The sequence below is a fragment of the Myotis myotis genome, unplaced genomic scaffold, assembly GCF_014108235.1.
Source record: "Myotis myotis isolate mMyoMyo1 unplaced genomic scaffold, mMyoMyo1.p scaffold_m19_p_3, whole genome shotgun sequence".
Taxonomy (NCBI): domain Eukaryota; kingdom Metazoa; phylum Chordata; class Mammalia; order Chiroptera; family Vespertilionidae; genus Myotis; species Myotis myotis.
The window spans coordinates 86,145,187-86,167,530 of NW_023416335.1; the positions used below are offsets into that span (position 1 = coordinate 86,145,187).

The following is a 22,344-nucleotide window of genomic DNA, read 5'->3' on the forward strand; positions in this document are numbered from 1 at the left end:
GCTTCCAGGTGTTTGAGTATTTTGGGTTGTTTTTATTGTAGTTTATTTCTAATATTATGCCATCGTGGTCTGCGAAGACGCTTTTTATGATTTCAATCTTCTTGAATTTGGGGATACTTTGCTTGTGACCCAATATATGGTCTATTTTTGAATATGTCCTATGAGCATTTGAGTAGAATGTATATTCCCTGGCTTTCGGGTGAAGTGTTCTGAAGATGTCTATTAAGTCCATCTGATCTAGTGAGTCATTTAGGATTGCTATATCTTTGCTGATTATTTGTCTAGAAGACTTATCCAGTGCTGTCAGTGGTGTATTAAAGTCCCCTACAATGATTGTATTGTTGTCGATCTCTCCTTTGATATCCTCCAGGAGTTTTTTTATGAATTTGGGTGCTCCTGCATTGGGTGCATATATGTTTACCAGGGTTATATCTTCTTGTTGTATTGATCCCTTTAGTATTATTAAGTGGCCTTCCTTATCTCTTGTTATGGCCTTCACTTTGAGGTCTATTTTGTCCGATATAAGTATTGCTACCCCAGCTTTCTTTTCCTTTCCATTTGCCTGAAAGATATTTTTCCATCCTTTCACTTTCAGTCTGTGTGAGTCCCTTCTAATGAGGTGGGTTTCTTGTAGACAGCAGATGTATGGGTCATGTTTTTTTATCCATTCAGCCACTCGATGTCTTTTGTTTGGAGCATTTAGTCCGTTTACGTTTAAAGTTATTATTGAAAGGTACTTGTTTATAGGCATTTCTGTTTTTGTGTGGCTGTTTTCTTTCTGAGCTTTTTATTTCTTATTTTTATACCAGTCCCTTTAGCATTCCTTGCATTGCTGGCTTGGTGGTGATAAACTCCCTTAGCCTTTTTTTGTCTGTGAAGCTTCTTATTTCCCCTTCAAGTTTGAATGATAGCCTTGCTGGATAGAGTATTCTTGGATTCAGTCCTTTGCTTTGCATCACTTTGTAAATTTCCATCCATTCTTTTCTGGCCTGATGTGTTTCTGTTGAGAAATCATTTGACAATCTAATGGGAGATCCCTTGTATGTAACTTTCCATCTCTCTCTTGCAGCCTGTAAGATTCTCTCTTTGTCCTGAACATTTGCCATGGTAATTATGATGTGTCTTGGTGTGGGTCTTTTTGGGTTCACCTTGTTTGGGACTCTCTGGGCTTGTGTGACTTTTTTCTTCCCCACCTCAGGGAAGTTTTCTGATATTATTTCTTCTAATAGGTTTTCTAATCCTTGTTCATCCTTCTGTTGTTCTGGTACCCCTATTATTCGTATGTTGTTTCGTTTCATGTTGTCCCAAAGCTCCCTTAGGCTCTCCTGCTGTCTTTTCATTTTTTTCTCCAATTGCAGTACGTTTTGGGTGTGTTTTGCTTCCTTGTCTTCTAAATCACTAATTCGGTCCTCCGCTTCTCCTAGTCTACTGTTGATACTTTCAATGGAGTTTTTCATTGCAGCTATATCACTCTTCATTTCTTCTTGGGTCTTACTTAAGTTGTTGATTTTTTCATCTGTTTCTTCTAGCTTCTTGGAGAGGTTGTCGTTTTTTTCCTCCATCCAGTTTATGCACTCTAGGACCCTTATTCTGAATTCTTTTTCTGTCATGTTGCATGCCTCTGTATTACTTAGCTGCTTTTCTGGAGAGTCCTCCTTCTCTTTCCTTTGGGGGTTTCTTTGTCTACCCATGTTTGATCTCGCTGACATATCTAGACGTTGAGTCGTTCAGTGGCTGCTCCCTTGGTGGCAGTGACTCCTTGGTCTGTGGTTGCTCTTCGGGCGGTTGCGGTAGCAGCTGCTCTTCAGTTGGCAGCAGCTCCTCTGGTGGGTGCTGTTCACAGCTGTGGTGGCTCTTCTGGCTGGTGGGGCAAGGTTTCACGTACAGCTGCTGTTCCTCAGCAGAGGGTGTGGTGCTCAGGAGGTTGCTGTTGCTTGGATCTGCTGCGTTGATTTAAAGGCACAAAATACAACACAACAAGGCACCACGTACCAGGCACTATACACAAATATATTCACGATATGAATAACCCCAAATAAAGGTGACCACCTGAATTAAGAGAATTAGGGGATAAGGAAGAAGGAAGAGAAAAGAGAAAAAAGAAAAGAAAATTAGGGACCAAAAAAAGGAGTGCAAAAATGAAATTGGGAAAAAGGAGGGGGGAAAATAAAAGCGAGAAAAGAAAAGAAAAGAAAAAAAAAGAGCGAAAAGAGAGAATGAAGTGGAAGAGGGGAAGAGACTTTTTTATATGAGGAGAATACTCCTGTAGAACAGCCATTAATCCCAACAAATTCCAGCAACAGCTCCCTGGAGATGAATGCAAACTAGAAACAACCAATAATATAACGATGAAAATAGAATGGAGAACACTAATCCCAAAATAAAATAAAGAGAAAATAAAATGGCACTTTAAAAAAAAAATGGTAAAATGGTAGCAGTAATAATACTGGTTAAAAATAAGAAGGTAGTAATTAAAAGGGTAAAATCAGGTGATGGAAAAAAGAAGAAAAAAAAGAAGAAGAAAAGAAAAAAAAGGAAAAAAAAGAGAGAAAAAAAATTGGTTTCTTAGTTAAAAGGTGAAAAAAGAAAAAAAAAATATTGCAGTAGTGAAGGTCCTTCGGTTCTTCTATTCTTCAGTGTGGCTCGCCTTAGACCTGCCAGGTATTCAGGAGAGTGTTGAGTTTCCCTGCGATACACTGTTCCTCTGTGTTATAAACCACAGTCCTTATTTTAAAGCAAGCCGCATTTGTTTCCCAGACTGCCTTATTTTGTGTTTAGCAAAGAGTCAGTTTGTGGGTTAGCCTCTGGGTGGCAGTGTTCTGGGGTTGGCCTCTGAGGCTATAGGGCCTCTCTGTCCAGTGGAAGTTCACTGCCCAGAGCTGGCTGCGTAAGAGTTATCAGTGCTGTGTTGTTGCTGGGATTGAAAATCCCTCTATAGGCCAGACCCTGTTAACTCCCAGGGACTGATCAGGTTATTTTAATCCTTGATCTCCTACAGGGTGGAATCTGGGTGTGGCTGTGTTCCTTGCCTGGGGGTTGGGGGAGGAGTCTCACTCTCCGGAAAGAATGGCTGCCTCAGCCCTGGGCTCAGGGGTGTCTCAGCACTCAATTCGCTGCCACCTCTTCCTGTCCCCCTTCTCTCCTCAGTCTCTCCCCAGATTCCACTCCTCCGCACACTATCCCTCTCTTCAGCACAGGTGAGTGTCTGTATCCAAAATGTCCCATGAACAGGATTCAGTGAAAACAAACAAACAAACGCCGGCCGGACAACAAACGCTTCCCCGGAAACGGGGAAGGCTTGGTTTCTGTGAGCTTCTTCTCTTACCGGGACTGCATGGTCTGGTCAGCTCTTAAGGCTGCCCCCTTTAGGCTCAGTCCTCTGTGATCACAGACCCAGCTCTCAATTCCCCCGGCGGCGCCAGGAATCCCGCAGTTCTCCTTTCCCCCGTCAGGGGCTCTGCCTGTCCCAAGGGACGCGGCTGTCTGCCACGTGGTCTCCCTCCGACTCTCTGGGCTCAGAGGTGTGGCAAACTTTCCTGCCCAAATCCCTGGTTTTTTTACCTTTCCAGGGGAGTTCTGCTCTTCCCGGCTGCAAACCGTCTCGCCAGCTGAGGAATTTCGCCAATTCGGGGTGGATGTTACTAGTTTCAGCTGCTCACTCCATTTGCTCAGGGACACGACCTGGGACGCGTCTGCCTATACCGCCGCCATCTTCCAAAAGCCCTCTCCCTACACTGCAATTTCTGATTTTAGAAAATACTTATTAGTTCTAGCACAGCTAAGCACTTGATAATTATCCAAATCTTGACATATAAGCAAACATAATTATATAGCAAATTTAGAAGCTATGAACTGAACTAAATGTTAAGACACACAGGTGACTATAATAAAGTATAGGTTGTATATGGCTTAATAGGAGCTACATAGCACACATGCTAAACCTATAAATAGCTATCTGTAGTCTCCTTTTAGACTTTTGCACTGATCTCTCCTCATGGCATCAGGTTTAATCACCTTCATCCCTTGCCTATGTGTTGTTGTTGACTCAAGGAAGGTTAAATAATGTTTTTGCTGTATCATCATGTGATTTTGCTGTATCATCACGTTTTTGCTGTATCATCAATGGGATTCAGCAAATATATATATCCTAAAAAGTTTGGTCAGAAAAACAAGGACTGCAAAAATGGCTGGCCAGTGTGGTTCAGTGGTTGAGCATCGGCCCATGAACCAGGAGGTCACGGTTTGATTCCCCTTCAAGCACATGTCCAGGTTATGGGCTTGATCCCCAGTAGGGGGTATGCCGGAAGCAACCAAACAGTGATTCTCTCTCATCATTGATATTTCTCTCTCTCCCTCCCCCTTCCTCTCTGAAATCAATAGAAACATCTATACCAATAAAAGGGTAATATGCAAATTGGTCAGGACACTTTCACAGTAATGACAGAACAGCAGACTGGCAGGGGGTTGGTGAGGGACAACCAAATGACTGAACAGCAGGCTGCATGAGGCAACCAGGCTGGCAGGGGTGGCCATGAGGGGCTGCCAGGCCGGTGGGGGGGGGGGGGCAGTTGTGGGCAACCAGGCCAGCAGGGGGGCCGTGAGGGGCTGCCAGGCCAGTGGGGGGCGGGGGGGGGCAGTTGGGGGCAACCAGGCTGGCAGAGGGGGGCAGTGAGGGGCAACCAGGCCAGCAGAGGGGGGCAGTTGGCAGTGAGCAGGCCGACGGGGGGGGGGGGGCAATTGGAGGTGACCTGGCCAGCGGGGGGGGGGGACAGTTGGGGGTGACCAGGCTGGCAGTGGGGGCAATTAGGGGCGATCAGGCCGGCAGGCAGAGGCGGTTAGGGGTGATCAGGCTGGCAGTGGGGGCAGTTAGGGGCCATCAGGCAGGCAGGCAGGTGAGCAGTTAGGAACAGCGGTCCCGGATTGTGAGAGGGATGTCCAGCTGTCGGTTTAGTCCCGATCGGACATCCCCTGAGGAGTACCAAATTGGAGAGGGTGCAGGCTGGGCTGAGGCCCCCTCCCCCATATACAAATTTCATGCACCAGGCCTCTAGTATAAAATAAAAATCCAGTGTTGGGACTTTTTAGCTTTATCACTGAGGAAATAATGTGGCATACATACACCTAAGAGTATATTAAGTATATTAGAGAAGAAAAATGAAAAGTCCCAAAGATAAATCAGTCTTAATTTAAGATCAAAATTTAATCAAAGTACTTAATAGAAGAAACTTATGAAGAAATCATGATTTACCTAGGATATAACAACCTTCAAATTTGTGATATTTGTCCTAATGGCATGTCCCTATTAAGTTGAGATCCACTTTAAAAATAAACTCATTAACTCTTGCATATATTTTAACTTCATTAACATGAGACAGTCAGGATGTCATACATTGGGTAGCTTTGGGAGTAAATGGTTTTATATTTCTCATTTGCAGAATTTGCACAGCCCAGACCTGCTATTAAAATTGCCAGTTGTGTTAGACAGCCTTTATATTCTTATTCAGGAGTTCTACAATATTGTTTATTTTATAATCTTTGCACCTTACTCCTATGATACTGTAGCATTCTACTCAACAATAATGGGAATCGTGACTTAGTTTTTTAGTAATACACATAATTTTTATTATCAAATCAGAAAAATGGATCACCATTTTAAAAAAAATTATTATTTAAAAAAATTTTGTTTACCATAACACTACTGTTCAATATAATAGGGAGACCTAAAGCTAATTAAAATGATATGCATAAAGCAAAATGAAATTGTTCACCAGCAGCTTAAATAAAAAGGAATATTAATTTTGCAAATAAGGCAATTAAAATATATTTTGTGATAAATAACAAATATAGTTGTACATTTTAAACTACTTTCCTAATCACTGTTATGTAGAAAAACTTGGGAAATATATAAAAAGGTAGAGAAAAAAATTACATTGAATATTGTAATCCAGAAATACTTTCTGTAAACACTTAGTATATTTTTCTTTAGCCCTTTTTCTAATTGCAAACATAATTTTAGACATGACCTCAATGAGCTTTATTATTGTAGTTCAACACATAAGAAAGGAAAGTTTGTGAGAGTTTGACATATTGCATAGAGGCAGAAATGTGTGCCAACTGAATGAACTAAGATATTAAATGGGGAAACAAAAACTGTAAAACTCAAACACTAAGCAGTTAATGACAGAAAGCAAAAGGTAACAGGAGTCAAAGGAGCTTAACTTACTGGCAAATAATACTAAGTTATAGGCACTAAAAGCATAACTTTTTATTCCAACACTTGGTATTTTAGGGATGAATATAGACAACCTGAATGGGACTCCTGAAAGGTAACATCCAAAGTTCTCTCCTGCCTTTCTTGTAATGGCTCCCTGTTTTTTATGGACTGTAAATAGTTACGATATGAAAGGGTACTCAGCAGGGAGGGGTAGATCTCATAATTCAGGGAGAGGGCAAATCAGGTGAAGTTTCAGATTATGATTTTGAGCTGCACTTGACCTTTATGTCAGCATGCATCAGTGGAGGTCAGTAAATTTTCCAAAGGTTCTCCAAACCAGTCTGCCAGTCTGAGCTCAGTCTTCTCTGTCTCTCCTGTAGAAAACAGCCAAAAAAGATGGGTAGGATAAGAAATTGGAAGATAGGGGAATATAGAGGTTTAAATAGGATGACAAGTTATAGTTAGAGCCAGAGAGAAAAAGTATGTTGTGTGTGTGTGTGTGTGTGTGTGTAGATATGTAAAATAAAGATCTGTTGGATGAATGGTCAGAAGTACCTATATTGTTGAATAGCTTGAAGTAGGAATAGTTTGGGTTCAGGGTAAGGCCATAGAGTAGAAGGGAAGCAAAATTTTTGAGAATTGAAGAAATCACAGAACCCTGTTAGCTTGGTGTTCCTTTTTTTTTTTTTTTTTTTACATTTTTATTGATTTCAGAGAGGAAGGGAGAGGGAAAGAGATAGAAACATCAATGATAAGATAGAATCATTTATTGGCTGCCTCCTGCATGCCCCCCACAACCCAGGCATGTGCCCTTTACTGGAATCGAACCTGGGACCCTTCATTCCGTAGGCCCAAAGTTCTATCCACTGAGCCAAACCAGCTAAGGCTTGGTGTTCTTATAAAGGGGTGGGGGCGGGGGTGGGGGGGGAAATGTAGCATTCTAGTAAAACTAATAGAAGACATTTGTTTTTTTTCATTATCATTCACTCAACAAAAAAAATTTTGAGCAACTGCTGAGTGCTCTACACCAGGAAAAAATGATAAATAAATTTGTCATGGACTGTATAGTATGGTGAAGAAGACACATACACAGTATAAAATATCAGTAAACACAAACACCTTTCTCTGCAGCCCCTCTCAGTTATGTCTATGTTCAAGGAAAGAAAACAGGGCTTTTCCTAATTAGAAATTAGGTGGCATATGTGGTTACTGTGATATCCCCATTTGATTTATATTTCATTATCTTTGTTTTAATTTTTATTTACATAAATTAATTTGGATCATATTTTATCTTTTTTTTTCCTTTTTACTTGTTGATTTTATTTTAATCATCAGTGTACCCTGTTGATATAAAATTAATTGTCTACATGGTTGGCCATTTCTCAGCAGCTGGAGGACTTAGCAGGTAGTTTTGAGGTCTCCATACTCACTTAGTCCTCATCTTGCCCCTTTTTTCCCCTCAACATCTTAACTTTTTGTTATTTTTAATTGTGGTAAAATACATATAACAAAAAATTTACCATAAACATTTTAAATGTATAGTTCAGTGGCATTAAGTACATTCACACTGTTGTACTATCACTAACATCTTTTCATCTTGCAAAACTGAAACTATACCTATTAAACAATAACTCCTGCCCTGGCTGGTGTTTCTCAATGGTTAGAGTGTCGGCCCATGCACCAAACGGTCGCAGTTTTGAATCCCAGTCAAGGGCACCTACCTGGGTTGCAGATTTGATCCCTGGGCCCAATTGATGTCTCTATCCCATTGATGTTTCTATTTCTATCTCTTCAGCCCACCCCCTTCTTTCTACACTCTCTTTGAAAAAGGGGGGTGGGGGGAATATCCTTGGGTGAGGATTAACAACAAATAATAATAATAACTCCCCATTTTCCCTTCCCCCCAGCTTGTCTTTGTACTTTAAATGTTCTTTCTCAGCAGAAAAAATGGTTTTAATTTCATAAGCAGCTTAGCCATTTCCTTTTTCACCAATGAGAACTCATCTGTGTTGTGAAATTTCGAAAAACAAAACAAAAAGCTAGAAGACCAAGTATTTGTGGATGCTATACCCATAAAGTGGGTAAGAACAGTGAAGCCAAATTGCCTGAGTTCAAATACTATGTAACCTTAGCAAGTTATTTAACATTTCTGTGCCTGTTAACCCATCTAAAAAATAGAGAGGATAATAGTACCCCTTAGTAGCATTGTTACGAGGGTTAAATAGTTAATACATGTCCCTTGAAGAACTTAGAGTTAAGTTATAGAGTAAGACATATGCATCTGGAAAATTAACGAATACTACAGTGTTATACCTAACAAGTGATACAAAACAAAGGCAATAGAAATGATAGGAGAGAGACATCAGTTAGATTGTGCTGCCCAGGAAAGGGTTCATGGGGAGCAATCTAAAGAAACCATCCACAGTTTCCTAGCCCCACATCTCTATGAGCATCTAGAATTACGTGCTCTACCTTGTCATCTCGTGCCACACACTCTTAGGCTCAATGCCCCTACTGGGGTCCTGGATCTGTGCCCTTTTCCCTGTTCAAGGGCATTACTCTAGCACTGTGGTCGGCAAACTCATTAGTCAGCAGAGCCAAATATCAACAGTACAATGATTGAAATTTCTTTTGAGAGCCAAAATTTTTAAACTTAAACTATATAGCTAGATACATTGTTATTAACCTAATTAGGGTACTCCTAAGCTGGTCTTTGCTAAAAACGTCCTGAATCTGATTGAGGTACATTCGCTGAGGTCGACCCTGCGCTGCGTATCCTGTGGCCCGCCTGTGCAGTGGCTCCTGTCGCCCCACCGACCAACACCCCCCACTTCTTCTAATTCCACTTCAAAATAGACTCACCCAGGCTGAAAACCAACTTCTGCGCATGGGCCACGAAGTTTCAATCGCACTGTAGGTGCGCGCCCGCACGTGGTATTTTGTGGAAAAGCCACACTCAAGGGGCCAAAGAGCCACATGTGGCTCTCGAACGCGGTTTGCCCGACCACTGCTCTAGCATTTTTAGCAGTTTTCTTTTCTCTTTTCTACATCATCAATTTCTTCCATTCTGATGGATCATTTTTATTAGTATGAAGTTTCTTGATTGCACTACTATCAGCCACCAGCCAATTTCCATATTTTCCTCTGCAGAAAAACTTTCCAAAATTGTGCTTTTAGTTCTTTAATTCTCCTCCCCATTTTCTCTCTTAAACCCACACCAGTCAGGCTTTGCCCCTATGAGTACACCAAAACTGCTCTCTCATCAAGGTCACAATGACTTCCACATTGCTAAATCCAATGATCAGTTCTTAGTCTTCATCTTAACCTGTCAGCAGCATTTGACAAAATTGATCCTTTATCCTTGATACATATCACCAAACTCCATACTCTCTTAGTTTTCTTCCCACCTCACTTGGTTGTCCTTTCCCAATCTTTCCAGAACTGCAAACTACTATATCTAGCTGCCTACTCCAAATTTTCACTTAGATGTTTCATAAACTTAGCCAAACTCATCCAAACCAAAAACTCCAAATCTGTATTCCCCAAATAACTTATTCTTACCCTACAGCCTTTCCCATCATAGTTAATAGAAGACCATCATCTATAAACTATTTTCTCACTTCTCCTTTAGAATCATGAGTTAATCTTTGTGGTTTACCTTTATGTATATACAGATTATATATATAGCACCTCCACTGCTACCACCCTAGTCCAAGCCACCACCATATCTTGTCTAAATTACTACAATAGTTTTCTGGACTTGAGGAGAAACCAAGATGGCAGCATAGGTTAACGCCGGAGATTGCTGCCTCCAACAACCACTTCAAAAAATAACTAAAAGACGAACGGACATCATCCAGAACCACAGGAAGGCTGGCTGAGTGGAAATTCTACAACTAGGAGGAAAGAGAATATCATACCCAGACTCAGAGGAGGCACAGTGCTGAAGTGAAATACTAAGGTGCGGAGTGCACGCGGAGCGGACTGGAGACGGAGGGCACGGTTGTTGTTTTCAATCGGGAGGGAGTTTCAGACTCTGAGCTCCAGATCCGGGCGAGTATCTAGGGACCCAGACTCAAACGGGAGAAGCGGGACTGTCTGGCTTTGGTCGGAACTTGAAGGCAGCTTTCTCTCCGAGGTTTGCAGCGGTTGCTGGGACTCAGTGAGGCAGAGTCCCTAGGGACGGGACTGAGAGCAGCCATAACTGCTTGCTCTGGCCCGCCCTGTAGATCCCCGGGGACCTGCCCCACCCAAGCCCTGTGCAGAGCCATTTGCCGGATAGCCTCAGGCAAACACTAGATTAGCACCGCCCTAGAGATCCAGCACAGAAGCTCTCCCACTGCAGACACAGCGGACTCTCATAGCCAGTTAGCCTGGAGGTCAAATCACCCCCGGTATTGCCGACAACAATCAAGGCTTAACTACAACAAGACTGCGCACAAAGACCACTAGGGGTTGCACCAAGAAAGCGTAAAAAACGCGGAGACAAAGAAACAGGACAAAACTGTCAATGGAGGATATTGAGTTCAGAACCACACTTTTAAGGTCTCTTAAGAACTGTCTAGAAGCTGTCGATAAATGTAGTGAGATCCTCAAGAAATCTAATGAGACCATCGATGTTATGATAAAGAACCAACTAGATATTAAGCATACACTGACTGAAATAACGAATACTATACAGACTCCCAACAGCAGACCAGAGGAGCTCAAGAATCAAGGCAAAGATTTGAAATGCGAAGAAGCAAAAAACACCCAACCAGAAAAGCAAAATGAAAAAAGAATCCAAAAATACAAAGATAGTGTAAGGAGCCTCTGGGACAGCTTCAAGCGTACCAACATCAGAATTATAGGGGTGCCAGAAGATGAGAGAGAGCAAGATATTGAAAACCTATTTGAAGAAATAATGACAGAAAACTTCCCCCACCTGGTGAAAGAAATAGACTTACAGGTCCAGAAAGCGCAGAGAACTCCAAACAAAAGGACTCCAAAGAGGACCACACCAAGACACATCATAATTAAAATGCCAAGAGCAAAAGACAAAGAGAGAATCCTAAAAGCAGCAAGAGAAAGAAACTCAGTTACCTACAAGGCAATACCCATACGACTGTCAGCTGATTTCTCAACAGAAACTTTGCAGGCCAGAAGGGAATGGCAAGAAATATTCAAAGTGATGAATACCAAGAACCTACAACCAAGATTACTTTATCCAGCAAAGCTCTCATTCAGAACTGAAGGTCAGATAAAGAGCTTCACAGATAAGGAAAAGCTAAAGGAGTTCATCACCACCAAACCAGTATTAAATGAAATGCTGAAAGGTATCCTTTAAGAATAGGAAGAAGAAGAAAAAGGTAAAGATACAAATTATGAACAACAAACATGCATCTATCAACAAGTGAATCTAAGAATCAAGTGAATAAATAATCTGGTGATCATAATAGAATCAGGGACATAGAAAGGGAATGGACTGACTATTCTTGGGGGGGAAAGGGGTGTGGGAGATGTGGGAAGAGACTGGACAAATATCGTGCACCTATGGATTAGGACAGTGGGTGTGGAATGAGGGCGGAGGGTGGGGCGGGAACTGGGAGGAGGGGAGTTATGGGGGGGAAAAAGAGGAACAAATGTAATAATCTGAACAATAAAGATTTAATTTAAAAAAAAAAGAAAAATCGTATGTACATAAAAAAAATAAATAAATAAAAATAAATAAATTACTACAATAGTTTTCTGAATTTGCCCCTGCCCTACATTCTATTCTTAATTCAACAGCCAGAGTAACCCTATTAAATATAAGATTACATCAGGATTTCTTTTTTTTTTAATTAAATCTTTATTGTTCAGATTATTACAGTTGCTCCTCTTTTTTCCCCCCACAGCTCCCCTCCACCTGGTTCCCATCCCACCCTCTGCCCTTGCCCCCCCCCCCCCGCCACTGTTCTTATCCATAGGTGTACGATTTTGGTCCAGTATCTTCCTGCACCCCCCACAACCCCTTTCCCCCCAAGAATAGTCAGTCCACTCCGTTTCTATGCCCCTGATTCTATTATATTCACCAGTTTATTCTGTTCATCAGATTTTTTATTCACTTGATTTTTAGATTCACTTGTTGATAGATATGTACTTGTTCATAATTTTTATCTTTACCTTTTTCTTTTTCTTCCTCTTCTTAAAGAATACCTTTCAGCATTTCATATAATACTGGTTTGGTGGTGATGAACTCCTTTAGCTTTTTCTTATCTGTGAAGCTCTTTATCTGACCTTCAATTCAGAATGATAGCTTTGCTGGGTAAAGTAATCTTGGTTGTAGGTTGTTGGCATTCATCACTTTGAATATTTCTTGCCACTCCCTTCTGGCCTGCAAAGTTTCTGTTGAGAAATCAGCTGACAGTCATATGGGTACTCCCTTGTAGGTAACTGACTGTCTTTCTCTTGCTGCTTTTAAGATTCTCTCTTTGTCTTTTGCTTTTGGCATTTTAATGATGATGTGTCTTGGTGTGGTCCTCTTTGGATTCCTTTTGTTTGGGGTTCTCTGCGCTTCCTGGACTTGTAAGTCTATTTCTTTCACCAGGTAGGGGAAGTTTTCTGTCATTATTTCTTCAAATAGGTTTTCAATATCTTGCTCTCTTTCTTCTTCTGGCACCCCCATAATTCGGATATTGGTACGTTTGAAGTTGTCCCAGAGGCTCCTTACACTATCTTCATATTTTTGGATTCTTTTTTCTTTTTGCTTTTCCGGTTTGGTGTTTTTTGCTTCTGTGTATTTCAAATCTTTGACTTGATTCTTGCGCTCTTCTAGTCTGCTTTTGGAGCTCTGTATAATATTCATTATTTCAGTCAGTGTATGCTTAATTTCTAGTTGGTCCTTTTTCATAACCTCGAGGGTCTCACTAAGTTTATCGGCGGTTTCTAGAGAATTCTTGAAAAACCTTAAAAGTGTGCTTTTGAACTCTATATCCAGTAGTTTGCTCTCCTCCATTTCTGTCATTTGTGACCTGTTTCTTTGTCTCCGCATTTTGGCTGCTTCCCTGTGTTGATAGGGTGGCTTTCTGTGCTAGGTGTCCTATAGGACCCAGTAGCTCAGCCTCCCCAATTACTTGAGGTGGACACTCTTGGTGCACCCCTTTGTGGGCTGTGTGCACAGTCTTGTTGTAGTTGAGCCTTGATTTTTGTAGGTATCACTGGGAGGAATTGACCTCCAGGCCAATTGGCTGTGAGAATCAGCTGTGTCTGGTAGGAGAACTTCTGTGCTGGAGACACCCTTCTGGGGCAAGACTTGCTTCAGTGGGGCTTTGGTGCTCACTGAGTCTGCCCCCTGAGTGTGTCCGTTACGGATCTGAGGAGTTGTAATCTGGATGGTCCCACTCTGACCACTGGGTACACTGGCACTTGGATCTCTAAGGAAGTTCTAATTTAGCCTCTGTTTGAGGGTACCCAGCAGGAGCTATGGAGAGATCTGCAGATTCCTCTTCATTGTTTGGGGTTTGGAGGTACCCAGATGAGGCCCAGCTGTGAAGCCATGGAAGCTGCTGTGAGGCCTTGGGCCTTCTTTGGATGTTCTGGGTCTCTCCGACCCAGCTGCAGTTTGTTAGGTGAGTTTAGATTGCAAGGGGCCACTTCATTCATATGCAAAAGCCTCTGCACACAGCTTGGGTGGGGCGGGGTCTCAGGGAATCAACAGGGCGAAGCAAACAGCTATGGCTGATCCTCAGTCCTACCCAAAGAGGCCCCGGGTCTCAGTGTCCCGCAGTAATCGCTGCAAGCACCTCTGAGAGAAAGCCGCCCTCGTGTTCTGCCCTCTGCCAGACAGTCCAGTTTCTCCCCGTATGAGTCTGGTCCCCAGAGACTCGCCCGGAACTGGAGTCAGGGCCATGGGGAGCTTGAGACTCCCTCCTGATTGAAAAAGACAGCTGCGTCCTCAGTTGCCTGCCCTTTCCACATGTGCCTCCGTACCTCTGTACTTTACTTCCACACCTCCTCTGAGTCTCAGTGTGCTTTTCTCTTTCCTTCTAGTTGTAGAATTTCCACTCAGCCAGCCTTCCTGTGGTTCTGGATGATGTCCGTTTTGTCATTTAGTTGTATTTTTGAAGTGGTTGTGCGAGGCAGCAATTTCCGGTGTTTATGCCGCCATCTTGGTTTTGACTCTATATCAGGATTTCTTAACCTTGGCACTATAGACATTGTAGTTCTGGTAATTTTTTGTTGTAGGGGTTTGTCTTCTGTGTCATAGGGTAATTAGCATCATCCCTGGCATTTGGCCTATACCCAGTAGATGACAGTAGTACCCCCACCCGAAAATTGTGACAACCAAAAATATCTCCAGATACCGCCAAATGTCTGTGGGGCAAAATCACCTCTGGCTAGGAACCACTGGCTTTTGTCATTTTTACCCCCAAGATTCTGTGGTGGTTCCCCATTTTGCTGAGAGTAAATGCTAAAGTCTAAGTCCTTAATAGCTAATACAGCCATACCTGACCTGGGTTCTCCTCACTCCCTGTCTCTCTGACCTCATCTGTTTCTGTCCTTTGTCCTCCTCCTTTATGCTGATCCACTCACTTCTACCATACTTTAAGGGCTTTTTTTTTTAAACTCTCCCCTCTACCCAGAACACGCGTCCCGATTTCTGCATAGCTAATTCCTTCAGTTTCTTCAAGTCTGTTCTCAAATTTCATTTTGCCAGTAAGGCCTATTTTGATCACTCTATTTTATACTATAACTTGTACCCTTCTATTTCACCCTTTTTAAAATGTTCTCATTGATTTTAGAGAGGAAGGGAGAGGGAGAGAGAGAGAAACATCAGTGATGAGAGAAAATCATCCATCTGCTGCCTCCTGCACACCCCACTCTGGGGATCAAGCCTGAAACCCAGGCATGTGGGGCAGGAATCAAACCATGACCTCCTGGTTCATGAGGTGACACTCAACAACTGAACCACACCAGCCAGGCTAATTCACCCTTTTTATTTCCGTAGTATTTATCACTTTTCAACATGCTAAATAATTTACTTTCGTTGTTCTCTTTGTCTGCCCCTCTGTGTATGAGCCCCCACAAAGACACCACACTAATGTTTTTTCTCTCCTAAATTATCAATGTTTTGTTTTATTCATAAACAAATATGTTTTTTAAATGAGTAGAGGAGGTAAAGTTAGAAGTAGATTTGGAAGAATAAATGAGATAGATCCATGTAGTTTTAGATTAAGGAAAAGCAAAGTGAAGAGGAAAGATACAGAAATGTATATATGAAGTTAGGTTTTTAAGTATACCAGCCTAGCTAGAGTTAAGGGTTCAGGATTTGGTGTAGAAGAAAGACACAGCTAGGAAGATGGGTTATAGAGCTAGGTTGAATGCCAGGTCAAAGGATATGGACTTTAATCCTATCAGAAATGAGGTCATTTGAGATTTGTGAGTTAGAGAGTTGTTAAAGGTAATAACAGTATATTGTAACAGATCCTGTGGTTTGGCCACTTAAAATTCATTCTAAACTTCTTCTAATGCCCCTTTCTGTAAGTGAGAGGCTACGAAGCTATGAACAGTTTCCAGATTCTCTTCAGCTAGGGCTTCAGATACAATTTTGTGTCCAGATATATACACTTGTCTGAGTTTGAATCCAGAACTGAGTTAATTAGGGAGAAAGATGGGATATTGAGGCATCCATTTTGCTGGAAGCAAGGCATTCCAATTCTAGAGCTAGTATATTTTTTAAAAAACACAGTGAATTTATTTGGTCTTCTAGACCTATATTCCAGGCAAGTCATCTCACACTTCAACCAGGGGGGTGGGGGGAGGGAGGGGTAACTTAATGGACTATTTAATAGTAACTGTCTTCTTTCTAAAGCAGTAATTTATTTTTACTTTAGGCTTATCTGTACCCCCAAATAAGTATGTTTTCTAATATATCTACCAAGCACATGATATGTTTATATATAAAATTTGCTATTTTTAAGCATAATAAAATTTGTTTTTCCTGAAAAATATCTGGATTTTCCTTTAAGTTAGCACTTTACATTTTAATTATTTTTTTGTTTCCTTAGGAAAGGTATTATTAGACATTTTTTATACCTCAACAGTAACCAATTAAGTCTAAAGAGAGTAGAGACTTTTAATAGAGGGATTCCAATTTTTGAGATAAAGGCCTATATCCTTTTGATGTTTCCTATATGTCCTTGCTGCTTCAGTGAGGTTTAAAGGGAAAAAAATTCATCATTTAAAAAAATCCTTTCCCACAATTCCTTTTTTCTCAGAGTTATTTTAACAGCCAGAGTATACACTTCCTTTGCTTTGTGTATCATTCATCTCTTCTTCAGCTTCCAATTATTTATGTACCTAATTAATGTACAACAATGTGAATTGCATCATCATTCTAATCCAATACCTTTTTTTCTTTATAATGAAGGAAGTTGAGTTTCAGGGACATTGTTTTCTAAACAAAATAAATGAGTATTGTTTCCAGGATTGAAAAAAAAAAAGGTCCTTTCCCACAATGTGGCCCCTATTTTAAAATGTGTAATTTCTAAGACTTTGAAGCCACAAATATTTTTTCTTAAGTGGTGTTATATTAGATGTTTGTCTCCCTTAAAATTATCTTCAGCTGTTAAAATTGTACTGGTCATGGTCATAAGAATTTTGTACCTGAATTCAATATATGGTTGAGCTTTAGGAGTCTGGATCCAGATTTTTACCTATTTCTGTTTCGCAACGTCTTGTTTTCCCTCAACTCCTACCCATAATACAGTAAAGGAAAATAATTCATGACCCTATTGTGTCCAAACCAAAAATTCCCTTGAATCTCCCTTCATTTTTACCACATCACTAGATGCACATAACACATTGGATAATATCTAATATCATAGCTCATTGTTTATATTATTATTTTGCTAATCTCATTAGTGTTTTAAGATTTATATTGTATTATATAACAAAAACTACTTCATATTGTTCAATGCTAATTCATATATACTTAATGTATTTAAAGTCTTTTTAAATTGATTCTGTAATATTTAAATTAATTTTTAATGGTGTAAAAATTCTTACTCTAAAGTAACATATTTCAAAAGAATTGCTTACAGTTTATGGAAGAAACTTTTAATCTAATGTTTATTTTATAGGTTATTGAAGACAATGGTGTTCGAAGAGTTGTTGTGGTTCCTCAAGCACCAGAGTTTCATCCTGGTGGTCACACAGTCATACATCGTTCTCCTCATCCTCCTCTGCCAGGTTTCATTCCTGTCCCAACCATGATTCCCCCTCCACCACGCCATATGTACTCACCTGTGACTGGAGCTGGAGACATGGCAACACAGTATATGCCACAGTATCAATCTTCACAAGTATATGGAGATGTAGGTAAGACATTAAAAATATTCCTGTTTTATGGAGTTGGCTCTTCTCTGCTTGATATAATAGATGCTATTATATTATATAAAAGAAACAAAAAATGATAACAGTATCACAATCATTTTCTGTTATCTAAGCACTAGACTAAGTATTTCATCCTCGGGCTCATCCTTCAAGCCAGATGAATAAACAAAATCAAAGAGGGTAAGTAGCATATATCATGTAGCAATATTTAGTGGGGACACATTCAAACAAGAGGTCCTCTCCTCTGTTAGGCTGACTAGGCTCTTTAAAAAATTTGCACCCAGGGATTATCACATCATTGTTAAATCCTGAAGGCTGTCATGCCACTAACCCAAGTTGCTAGGTTCTATTGAGAGATTGAGGAAAAAAACAACAGTAAGACAAACATAACTTCTGCCCTCAAGGGAGTTAATAAATTGTTGGGAAGAATAGACAACCCTACACACAGAGTAGTTTCCTTATTTTTTCCTGTGGCTTGAAATACCATCTATATACTGAGAGCTCTCAAACTTGTATCTTCACCAAAACCTCTTCTCTGAGCCACACACTTACATTTCTAACTGGCTTCTTGATAACTCCACTTAGATGCCCTCATACATCTCAGTTATACCATTTCTAAAACATAAAACAGAAATCTAATCATGGAACCTGCTTTTCTCAGTCATCTTTATCTCATTATAGTAACACTGTCCATTTAATTTGCTCAAGTGAAAATCAGATGGTAAAATTTGATTCCTCCACATCATTTGGTATTAGTCTTATTTTTAGAAATTTCCCAAATCTATCTACTTTTTCTTAACTGCTACTCAGATCTAATCCACCGTCACCTCTTGTCAGGACAAGGGCAACATCATCTTCCCAGTTGGTTTTCTGCTGTTATTCTTGCCTCAAATCATCCAGGAGCAGCCAGAATAATCATTTAAAAGTATAAATCAGACTATTCTATTTTAGTGACTTCCCTTTGCATTTAAAATAAAGTCCTAAACCCTTCCCCAGACCAGGATTTCTCCACCTTAGTACTCTTGATGTTTGGGATGGATAAGTGTTTGTTGTGGAGACAGGACTTAACTTTGTTGTTGTATGTTTAGCAGAATCTCTGCCTTCTACCCACTAGATACCAATAGTACTCTACTACAACCCTCCCCTCACCTTAACCAGTTGTGACAACTAAAAATATCTCCAGACATTGCCAAATGACCCCTAGGAGCCAAAATTTGCCCTAGTTGCAACCATTGCCCTGGACAAAGCTCTGTCCTATGGCTTCTGATTGCCATTTCCCTCTTGTCCCCACCAGCCCCCTTCAGTTTTTCAGAACCTCCAAGCTTTCTTGCCTCAGAGCCTCCACACATGGTTTTTCTCTCCACCAGGAATGCTCTCCCCCCTTTTCCTTGGAAAGCTTCTTTTTTTCCCTTTAGATTTTATCTTTCAGCGAAACCATCCATGACCTTGCCTTATCAGTCTCTAGCACTGAAATCTGTTTGTTTCTTTCACAGAACTGAGCACAATTTGAATTTTTTGTATGACTTTCTCCCTTACTTGACTGTAAATCCCTTAAAAACTGAATCTGCTTTATTCATCACCGTTTCCCTTGCAGTTAGTTAGCAGAACCTGTCATTTATGCTTAGTAAATCTGAAGAAGATATAACTCTAAATACAAAATTTAAAATATGTAATACAGCCTGTAAGTAGTAGATACAATCTATTTTTCAAATTTATTTTTATTGCCCAATTAATGCATGATTCTGTAAGTCTGGATTGGGTTCCTACATTTCTAGCAAACTCCCAGGTGAGACTCATGCAATATTCTAATGAATATACTTTTGAGTAGCAAGAGTTTTTTGTTTTAATGATTTTTAGAGAGCAGAAGAGGGGGAAGACAGAGGGACATCCATGTGAGAGAGAAACATCTATTGTTTGCATCTCACATGCTCCCCAACCAGGGATAGAACCTGCAATTTGGGTATTTGCCCTGACTGGGAATTGAACCCACCATCTTTTAGTATACAGGATGATGCTCCAACCACCTGGCCCACACTGGCCAGGGCTTGAGTAGCAACAGTTTATATTACAAATCAGTCTCTTCTGTTTTCTTATTATGACTTAGTATTTTTAAATGTGTTTGAGAGAATTTAAGAAAAATTAGGTGTTGCAGTTACTACGGTTTTGCATTGTTAAAAACCATTCTTATTCAAAGGGGATATACATTAGACTAGATATGATTCACAGGGATGTGAAGGAAAGTGAAGCATACAAACCCATGAAGAGTATAAATCTTAAAAACAAGCTACCTGGTGGTGGAAGACAAGAACCATATTGTATATGAGGTTATAAGCCAAAGAATTTACCACTGAATCTTAATAATAGACAATTCATTTTATAACCCGTAGCTGTTTCCATGATCCTTTTCCATATTTTGTATAGATTCCCAAAGTGGTACTTAATCCAACATTTCACGGTTAATAACTACCATTATTGATCCTGAACTTTGCTAGACACTGCTGATACATGGATTATATCACTTAAGCCTCAATAAAATTCTGCAAAATAACAGATAAAGAAACTGAGACTCAGTAATGTTAAGTAATTTTTCCATAGCCCCTGCTAGTTCATTGCTGAAGATTTTAACCCTATAAGATCTTTTTTATAATAAAGTTCCTGCTCTTCTACTACATATTCTTTGTAGTCCCCTCCCCCCTCCACCATGGCTGCTTTATTATTTTATTTATATTGAGTAATAAATAAAATATAAAGGCATTTGGATAACTACATTTTGAAAGTACATACTAATTACAGTTTCTGTGTTTTTTCTTTTTTTATTGAGGTATAATTTATGTAACAAAATCTACCACTTTAAAGTGTACAATTCAATGGTTTTTAGTATATTCACTATATATCATATTCACTACTGCTATCTAATTCCTGAACATTTCTGTCATCCCAAAAAGAAACTGTGTATTAACAGTCAGTTCCATTTTCCTTTACCCTATCTCCTAATCTACTTTCTATATGTATTTTCCTATTCTAGATATTTCCTATAAGTGTACACACAATATGTATATTTGATATAAATGTTTATGCAATGTGTAGCCTATTGTGTGTAGCTTTCTTCACTTAACATTTTTTTCAAGGTTTATACATTTCAAGTTTGTAGCATGACTAGTACTCCATTCCTTAGTATTCTTAAAATACTCCATTATGTGGATATAATTTTATTTACCCATTGTAGCTAAGTGATTAGAGCGCTGGCCCATGCACCAAAGGGTCACAGGTTCAATTCCTGGCAAGGGACACATACCTAATTGCAGGTTCAATCCCTGGCCCGGTCCTGGCACATGCTGGAGGCAGCCAGTCGATGTGTATCTCTCACATCGATATTTCTCTTTCCTCTTTCTTTCTCCTCCTCCTTCCCTCCCTCTACTCTTTCTAAAAATCAGTGGAAAAAATATTCTCTGGTGAGGATTAATAGAACAAAAAAATGAATATTATACTAAATTTGTTAGAGCATTGATAAATTAAAACTTGACTGATATTTTTGTGACTTCGTTTTAAAATGTTATTTTTACAGATTTTAAATTTAAAATAAAAATAAGCTGAGGACAGTTGCTTTAACAGTATTGAGTATATTAATTTTATTGTTGTGTGACTTTTATTTGAAATAATACATTTTTAAAAATCATAACCTTGAATTTACAATATCCAAAAATTCTATTAGTAAACAATCCACTCATTTCTTTTTGCTAACTCCTAAAACTTTATTTTTTAGTGATGATTTGCTTTTTGAATTATAAGGGAATTTAAATTGAGGCAGGTGGTGGTTGGTGGTTTTCTTTTACCTATTTTATGTGTTTGAAGTTAAAAGAGATGCTAAGAGTAATGGGTACAAAAGAGTAAAAGAAAAAGAACTGTCCACAGCTCAATTCAGGTCTTATTCCCCATCTATGATAATCATAGCATACCACTATGCTATTTCTATGAAGAGTAACAGTTACTTGGGAAGAGTTGAAGGAAAGGAATGTCTCTGTAAATTTATTTTATATATATATATAAAATCAAGTCATAAAACTTGCTTCTGTCAGTTGGAGAAACAAAAATAGGTTTTGTTTTCTGGGGTTTTTTTGCAAAATTATTCTTCGAAATATTTTGTTTTATATAATTATGATAGATTTATTTCCTGTTCTTTTCTCATTCCATAAATGTATTTGGAGAAAGTGACCTTGTAAATATCTTTTTATTTTTTATTTTTTCGTAGATGCTCACTCTACACATGGAAGGTCCAACTTTAGAGATGAAAGATCTAGTAAAACTTATGAACGTTTGCAAAAAAAATTAAAGGATCGCCAAGGAACACAGAAAGATAAAATGAGTAGTCCACCATCATCACCCCAGAAATGCCCTTCTCCCATAAGTGAACATAATGGACTTATAAAAGGGCAGAATGCTAGTGGGGTAAACACAGGATTAGCAAAGAACAAGTCAGGAAAAGGTAAAGGTGGTGCACAAATGGATACAGAAATCGAAGGTAACTATTTAAAATACTCAGATATTCTTTTTGGTATTATTTCTCCTCAATATTTAACTTAGTAAAAGTATATTCTAACCTTTTGGTCATTTAGTCATGCTCCAAATGTCATGTTTTCTACAGAGAACAAGTATTTTTTACAACTATGAATAAAAATATACTTTCTATATATAAATCTTATTGACTAGTTTGTGTGTGTGTGTGTGTATTATAATTAGTAATCATGGTTAAAATGGAAATAGAAACTGAAGCAGAA

The 22,344-nt window shown here is 39.5% G+C and overlaps 1 protein-coding gene across 8 annotated transcripts in view; it reads left to right on the forward strand.

The window, feature by feature from the left end:
• FNDC3A (fibronectin type III domain containing 3A) overlaps positions 1-22,344 on the forward strand; it is a 239,055-nt gene that overhangs the window by 155,937 nt on the left and 60,774 nt on the right. For 7 of the 8 annotated variants that reach the window (XR_004965819.1, XM_036297627.1, XM_036297625.1 and 4 more), the window contains 2 exons: positions 17,317-17,554; positions 21,819-22,088. Coding sequence is in view for 7 of the 8 variants with exons in the window: in XM_036297627.1 (XP_036153520.1) it covers positions 17,317-17,554; positions 21,819-22,088 (508 nt within the window). In the remaining variant the exon portion in view is untranslated. Of the gene's footprint in view, positions 1-17,316; positions 17,555-17,694; positions 17,750-21,818; positions 22,089-22,344 lie in introns of those variants that run through there. The other variant, XM_036297632.1, reaches the window with a different exon arrangement.